This window comes from Solanum stenotomum, chromosome 1 (assembly GCF_019186545.1).
Source record: "Solanum stenotomum isolate F172 chromosome 1, ASM1918654v1, whole genome shotgun sequence".
NCBI classification, from domain to species: domain Eukaryota; kingdom Viridiplantae; phylum Streptophyta; class Magnoliopsida; order Solanales; family Solanaceae; genus Solanum; species Solanum stenotomum.
The window spans coordinates 89,731,625-89,739,776 of NC_064282.1; the positions used below are offsets into that span (position 1 = coordinate 89,731,625).

The following is an 8,152-nucleotide window of genomic DNA, read 5'->3' on the forward strand; positions in this document are numbered from 1 at the left end:
TAACCCGTCTATAATTGATGCAATCTTTTCACATGCAGATCCTCCGTTTGGATTGAGGACCAGAAGCAACAACAGAAATGGTAGCAGCAGTGAGAATAAACTCACTAAAGTCATTGACATATACTCCATTTCTCTCTTCTCTAAATAGCTTCAATTGCCCATGGTCTTTTGTATCTATTCCAAGAAAACATTCAAGATTAAGACCCTTATTGAGTCAAATGGCAGCAGCTGGTGAAGTAGAGCCACAAATCATTGACTCACATTTACATGTCTGGGCATCCCCACAAGAGGTAAATATCACTAATTCCAAAACCCCACAAGATTTTATACTACTTTTTTTGTTGTTGTTGTGGGGAATTGGCAAAATTGTTATAGCTCTCATTTCTGTATTCCCTTTTCAAATTGCTTGAAAATGCTTTATTAAAGTTTGTGTGTACTCTATCCTCGCCATTCCCCCTTTTATGAGATAACATTGGGTATGTTGTTGTGGGGAAGTAGCAAGATTATGTTGAATTGAAAGTATGAGGAATTAATGGGTGTTTCTTTGAAATTTGTTAGGCTGCAGAAAAGTACCCCTATTTTCCTGGTCAAGAACCTAGTTTGACTGGTCATGTCGATTTCCTGCTTGAGGTACCTCGTAAAGGCTTCACTTTTTTTATTTATTAAGATGTTTAATTGATTGTTATCTTGCTGTTGTTGTTACTGCCTCTTGTTGTTCTTTGAGCTGAGGGTATGTCGGAAACAACATCCTAAGGGTAACGTTTGCGTACAGTCTATCCTCCCCTGGCTTCCACATTGTGGGATTACACTAGGTTTGTTGTTGTTGTATGTTTAATTGATCAGCTGATGATGTTATAGTTTTATAGATGCCTTTTTTTTTGTGTATTTTTGGTATGACTGAAGTTGTTCTTTAGAATTAATAGTTTTTTGTGATTAAACATGTTCTGGTGTTTGATTATGTTAACTTGTTTGAAAATGTTTTTCAAGAAAAATGTTTTACCATAGGGAAAAATTAACTACATGGGTTGGTGTGGTGAAAAATATTTTCCTTGATGATATCATTTTCTAGTGTTTGGTTATATTGAATTGTTAAAATGATTCTTTAAGGAAAATACTTCAATAAGTGACTTCCAAATGTTTCCATTCACAAATATCTATTGTTTATTTCCTTTCAGTTGCTTCAGTGAACACTTAGAAATTGGGGTCAACTTTTAATACTCAGAAACATCATAAACACATCCACATATTCTCACCTTTGATGATCAATGGTGTTTCACCTATTTTCTTACCCGACTAAACATTAGAAAATGATTTGCTCAAGTAAAACATCTCTATTAAAAATATTTCCGACATACCAAACACACTTCTTCTGTTGTCAGCGTTGAGTACTAATCATCACAATGCTTTCATTGTACCAACATTAAGACCTACTCATATGTTTATGTTTTGAGCAGTGTATGGAAGAAGCAGGTGTGGATGGAGCCCTTATTGTTCAGCCCATTAATCATAAGTTTGATCATTCTTATGTTACTAGGTCTCTTCATTTCTCTCTTCACTAAATTTGCAGCTTCCTTTTTTTTTCTTCTGTTGTTGTTGTAAGAATTAGATTTCCAGCTTTCAGTGAACAAATCACATGTTCCTTAAGTAATGTATATAATAAGAGATTCATCAGTTGTCTTCACTAAGATGCGTGTTTCAATACCTTACTAATATTATATAGCAAACGCAGTCCCAAACTAACATCTGTACATAAGTCTTTCAACTTTCAAGGATGTTGCACCAAATGCTATTTACCTTCTTATTTTCTCCTTCACTTAAACTGCATGTGGAGACGTATTTGTTTGTGCATTCATCGGTCTTCTAGTTGTTTAATTATCTCTTGTTGTTAGCGGTCATATTGACTTGAGAGGTCTTGTCCTATGCATAATTACTTCTATTCAGTGTGCTGAAGAAGTTCCCTTCCAAATTTGTCGGTTGTTGCCTCGCAAATCCAGCAGAAGATAGAAGTGGGATAAAGCATCTTGAAGATCTGGTTTTAAAGGTTTGTAACAACTCATTATTTTAGATATAGTGTTTTCATTCTTTAGGAATTATGTTGACAAAAGATACTTCTGCTGATTCTAGGATGGTTATCGTGCTGTTCGCTTTAATCCGTATCTTTGGCCTTCCGGTGAAAAGGTATCAATCTTCTTTCCATCAATATTGATCTCGGAGTTTATTTTGCCTTTGCTTTTGCATATGAAAATTATCAGAATATGAGGCACATTAAACTCTTTTATAGATTTGTTATGTGGGAAGAACCTATGAAGTTTTCTTTTAACCTTATGTTCCTTCCTGTATGGTTAACTACTGGATGAGAAGAGACACATTACGATCAGAAAGTAGAAGAAAAGCAGATACATATCTGATAAAAATCTTTGTACTTAGTTATGCCTTCAAATTCTAAGAATAATGTGACAGTGAAGTGCGTGAACTTGTATATGGTAATTACCATGTTTAATCTTTTTTCAGATGACAAATGAAATTGGGAAGGCACTATTCTCAAAGGCCGGAGAGCTTGGAGTGCCAGTCGGTTTCATGTGTATGAAGGTACTTCAGTTACTAGCGTTCAACTCTTTAATTTGGAATAATATTAGAACTCAAGTAATAATGTGGTATAAGCTGTTTACTTAAGGTACTATTACAAGCTTTTTAATTAGGGAGAATGGTTTAACTCAATGATTTTCCATGAATAATTCCTGTTCCGCTATTAATAATGATGTTAATGGTAGACTAACTATGATGGATTCTTTCAGGGTCTACTTTTACATTTGCAAGAAATTGAGGAGCTGTGCACAGAATTTCCCTCGACTGTAGTTTTGCTTGATCATTTGGCTTTCTGTAAGCCCCCAAAGTAAGCCATCACTGAAGTTTTCTTCTAAATCGTCATTCATGCGTGAAAATACAAAGTATAATGTGAGGTGATTTATCTATATGTCTTGTAGAAATGATGAAGAAAGACGAGGTTACTCAGAGCTGTTAAAGCTTTCAAGATTCCCACAGGTAACATTTACTGAAAATCATGCTTGATTTCTTTAATCTACACTTAGTTCAATATCTAACATCTGCACGTTAACTAATTTGAATCCTGTAGAAGACAACTAAATCCGTGTAAACAAAAACTAACCAATTAACACGTTCTCATGATTCTAAACCTTTATAATTGGGGCTCAAGGCACTTGAACTTTCTTTTTGATTATAGCTTGTGTCCTGCTTAATTATCAGTTTTTAAGATATTACCAAACAATAAGAGCTGGCATTTATTAGACTATTTTTTACATTTTTCTGAAATATTCTGGACAAATCCCTTTGCTCAATTGAACTCACAACAGACTTAGGGGCCGTTTGGCCATGCGATATGGTATCATGATATGAAATCATGATATGGTATCATGATATAGAATCATGAGATGAAATTGAAGGTGTGTTTGGACATGCGATATGGAATTTTTGTGTTGTATATTTTCTCATAAACATAAAAATCTCATAAGTTGTAAAACTATTAAAATAGCCCCAATTGTTTATTCAATCTTATCAAATAAACAAAAATTATAAAATCGCATAATAAATTATTACAAAGTTATTTGTTCTTCAGTTAAATAATTGTTTCATTTAACTTTAATTTAATTAAAAAAAATTGAACATAAATTGTACTTGATATGTTCATATCTCTCAACTACTCTTACAAATAACCTATAAAGTAGAAAAAAAACATACATTAGTGAGTAAATATTAACTTAGAAGTTAAATGCACTAAGATAAAAATTAACAAACATCACTAACTTCTAACTATTTACAAGAAAAATCAATAGTTAAATATTATTGAATAACGAAATTTTAAAAAGTTACCACAAGTTTGAGTCAAAAACACTTCTAATAAAATTTAATCAAAAAAATTATAACTAGTCCACTTGACTAAATATTAATAACTAATTGATCAAATTTTCCTAAGTCCTCAATCAATTGGACTTGATATCCTTCAGTCATGTGAACGAACATTTTGCAAATACTAAGATTAAGAAAGTGCGGCACCGCCAATGAAAATTGTCTTTTATCAATATTATGCTTAGTCATAAGATTAAGACGTTTTTTTTTATTATGAAAAATCAAAAAAGTATTACTCCCTTTGTTCTCATTTATATTCACCAAATGAATTTCTACTTTATCATTTATATTCACCAAATTTAAAGTGATAATAAATTTTATATTGGTGAGAATAATAAATTTTAAAAAGTAATGATGTGATTATAAATTTTATTTACATATGAAACAAATGGTTAGTAGATATAAATGTGGGGTTGTTTTAACAAAATATAAACTCATGGATCAATTATTGTATTAAAATATCTCAAATCATGATATGAAATCACATGGTGATTCCATATCATGGTTTTTGGAGAATATGGTATCACCTCTCATGATATGGAATCATGAGATGAAATCAGCGTAAAATCGCATGTCCAAACGCTGATTTCATCTCACGACACCATATCGTGATATGATATCGCATGGCCAAACGCCTACTTAGAAATGCAATTACGACACTATTTCCTGCTTACCCTATTGTTGTTGCCAACAGTTGGCTTAACATCGTTGAGTTGATTGATATCTGAGGTAGTATTTGAATTTTGGCAGGTATATGTAAAGTTCAGTGCTTTGTTCAGAGTGTCGAGAAATCCTTATCCATATGAGGACTTGTCTCAAGTTCTTCCCCAACTAGTCTCCAGTTATGGTGCAAATCGTATCATGTGGGGAAGGTAATAAATGACGTTCTTATTGTTTATTACTCGTTAAAACAACCTCAGAACTTCTAAATTGAGTGCTAAACTGCTCTTTAGTGATCTCTGAATTTTGAACCTATGTACCTGCTGCAGTGATTTCCCCTACGTTGTTGCCGAATGTGGGTATAAAGAAGCAAGAGAAGCAGTTTCTTATCTGGCTAAGCAAGGACATTTACCTTCTTCTGCCACGGAGTGGATCATGGGTAAAACAATTATGCAGCTCTTTGACGGAAAATGGAGTTCTGTAGCTAATTGAACATGAAACTTGACAACTAGCAATAACAGGTTAGATGATATTTCAAACATGTCATTGAACCCTTAATTGTACTTGAGCATATCCAAAGCTTTACCTACGTTTTCACGGGAATCTAGTAACTTTTGCTCATACACTGTATTGAAAATTTCATGCAAGCCATCCCGTGCTTGAACCTGTTGATTGTAACGCTCGACAACCATTTGCTGATAACGTTATACAAGAACCTTCAAGCTGTATATCACGAATAATTTCTCCTTCGGGATGATCCAATACAGCACTCTCTGTTGAGTCTGTGCTACCTATTTCTGGATGGCTTCACATTTCTCAGTCCAATGGACTGCACAATTTCTACATTGTTGAGTTGTTATATGTTATTGGAATTTTACTGTTGTTTTTCTTTTTGGTTTCTCACCTAGTGTCCGCGCCCATATTGGAGCTCACTAAATTTGGATCACACACTGTAGGGCCCATTCTAGGGGTGATGCTTCCAACAAGATTTTCTCCATGCCCGAGACTTAAAATTGAGACCTCTGGTTATAATGTTACTATTTTTGTATTTTGTTTATTAGCTACAATTTCACTAATTACAGTTTGCAGCTACACTTTTGTTTGCTACATATTTGTATTCGTTGTATTTTTTCGCGGGTTTTGGAGAAAAATACAAATATAAATTGATTTGTATCAAAATAAATACATATTAGAGGAGAGAGGCGGCAAGATCGAGAGAGGGAGGAAAGAGGATGAATACATGTATTCGTTGAATCACGAATACAATTGATACATAATACAAATACATTTGAAACAAAATACAACATAGTTTTTTCAATACAATTGATATGAAATACAAGTCTCTTACCTATATTTGATTGGATACAATTGATACATAATACATTTGAGTTTTGACGGAGAGGATGAATGCATATTGTTTTCGTATGAATCACAAATACTATTGATACATAATACTAATATAGTTTATACAAAATACAAAAAATAGTTTTAAAAATACAATTGATATAAAATACAAATCTTTCATCTATATTTGGTTGAATACAATTGATACATAATACATTTGAATGTATTTCTTCTTATTGGCAGTGGAGAGGGAGAGAGAATGAGAGTGAGAGAGAGAGAGAGGGGGTGAGAGAGGGAGAGAGAAGAAAGAAATTTGCTATAAAATTTTACGTATAATTATGAATTGTAAATATTTTAAACTATAGTGGTTTGTCATAAATAAATATCAATGTTTGCTTTTGTCGCATAATTTTTCCTTATCAGTTATTGGAATTTTACTGTTATAAACTTATAATCAAGCTTTTTCAGTCTTCTTCACCTGCACCATTTTTTTGTTGTTGAATGTTTTAGTCATTACTCAACAGGTGGTGTTATTTTCTTAATTATATCTTATTAGGACTAAATAAATATTTGAAGTGAAAATTTTATAAACGATATATATATGACTAATAACTTCAAGTTATGACAGTATAATAATTCTTTCAAGTTGTAACAATAAAATATTTCAGGTTCTAACATTTTGTTTTTTTTAAACAAGCTTTAAAATAATAGTAAAAATCAATTTTTAAAAAATAATAAAAGGTAAAAAATGGATATAGTTATAGTAATAAATTTGAATACATTAATGAAAATTAATAATTGCTATAAATTTAGGAGATTCAAAACAAAATAGGAATATTTGTTTTCTTCTTCTTCTTTTTTTTTTATCTCAAATTAGTTAAAAGTATTTCAAATTTAACTATTTCAAAAAGCACATTTTCTTCTTTTGTTCAAATGTTTCTCTCTCCTCTAATTTTTTTTTTTGTAATTGTCGTCACTCACGACTAGTTCCAATTAGTTTTGGCTCAACAATCTTTATTTTGTTGTAATGGACGGTTTCTTATCAATATTAATAAAACATTGTGGTAGATGAGATCCTTCAGGTTAGTATTCGTTGCGATTTATTATTTGTATATATTCTTATATTACTGAAACGTAAAAAAAAATAAGAACAATGAAAATGTAAAGGAATTTTTTTGATTTTGTTTGTGTATAATAGATTTAAATTGGGATGTTTTTTGTAGGGATAATGGTCTGAAAAATATCCCAACTTTGGTCGAATTTGTTGTTGCGATACTAAACTTTCATGAGGACCTATTACCTCCCTAGACTATTTAATACCGTATTTTTTACCCCTTGAACTATTTAATAGTGTATTTTAAAGGTATATATGTGCCCACGTGGACACATTACTATTTATAATTTTGCATTATTTTTTATGTCCACGTGGGCAAATATATATGTTTAAAATACAGTATTAAATAGTCTAGGGAGGTAATAGGTCCTCATGAAAGTTTAGTATCGCAACAACAAATTCGACCAAAGTTGAAGTATTTTTCAGACCCTTATCCCTTTTTTGTATGAACATTCTTTTGTTTAGATTACATACTCCCTCTGTCCCAATTTGTATGACTCACTTTTCTTTTTAGTCAGTCCCAAAAAGAATGACACATTTCTATATAAAGTAACAATCTAACTATAAAATATCTATTTTACCCTTAATGAAATGATTTACATCCACACAAATTTCTATCATTCATTTTGGACCACAAGTTTTAAAAGTCTTCCTATCTTTCTTAAACTCCGTGCCAAGTCAAAGTACCTCATATAAAATGGGACGGAGAGAGTAATAATTTTTTGAAACTGGAATAAATTTTGGTATGAATATTTTTTAATTTAAGGTATTTGGTAAAAAAAGAAAATACATAAAATTTATTTGTAGTTAGTATACTGTTTATACCATTTGTGTGTGCGATTTTGGAATTATATTTAAATGATTTGAGTATACTGTTTTCTTGATAAATGACAGTGTATGAAATAATAATAATGTTATCGTTGCAATGGAACTGATATACTTTTAGTTTATAATAAAAGAATGTTTACAATTAACTTGTTTAAATTTGGTATGCTTCTTGGTATGATTACTGTATGAATTAGTGTTTAGTCTTGATATGAAATGTGTATAAAAATGTTCATGTTAGTGTTTATTTTGAATTTGAAACTCTTCTTGGTATGAATTTTGTAT

The 8,152-nt window shown here is 31.3% G+C and overlaps 1 protein-coding gene across 1 annotated transcript; it reads left to right on the forward strand.

Annotated features, from left to right (window-relative positions):
* The first annotated feature begins 48 nt into the window (after positions 1-48).
* LOC125875324 (uncharacterized) lies at positions 49-5,469 on the forward strand. Its single transcript, XM_049556398.1, has 10 exons — positions 49-290; positions 559-630; positions 1,455-1,534; positions 1,942-2,041; positions 2,125-2,178; positions 2,512-2,589; positions 2,796-2,893; positions 2,985-3,042; positions 4,675-4,796; positions 4,914-5,469. The coding sequence occupies exons 1-10, from the start codon at positions 78-80 to the stop codon at positions 5,074-5,076; spliced, it is 1,038 nt and encodes a 345-aa protein (XP_049412355.1). The 5' UTR covers positions 49-77; the 3' UTR covers positions 5,077-5,469.
* Positions 5,470-8,152: the final 2,683 nt, after the last annotated feature.

Coding starts and splice junctions, on each gene's coding strand:
- LOC125875324 (XM_049556398.1), top strand. CDS start 78: ATGGTAGCAGCAGTGAGAATAAACTCACTAAAGTCATTGACATATACT. Junction 2,042..2,124: donor TTGAAGATCTGGTTTTAAAG/GTTTGTAACAAC, acceptor TGCTGATTCTAG/GATGGTTATCGTGCTGTTCG. Junction 2,894..2,984: donor GCTTTCTGTAAGCCCCCAAA/GTAAGCCATCAC, acceptor TATGTCTTGTAG/AAATGATGAAGAAAGACGAG.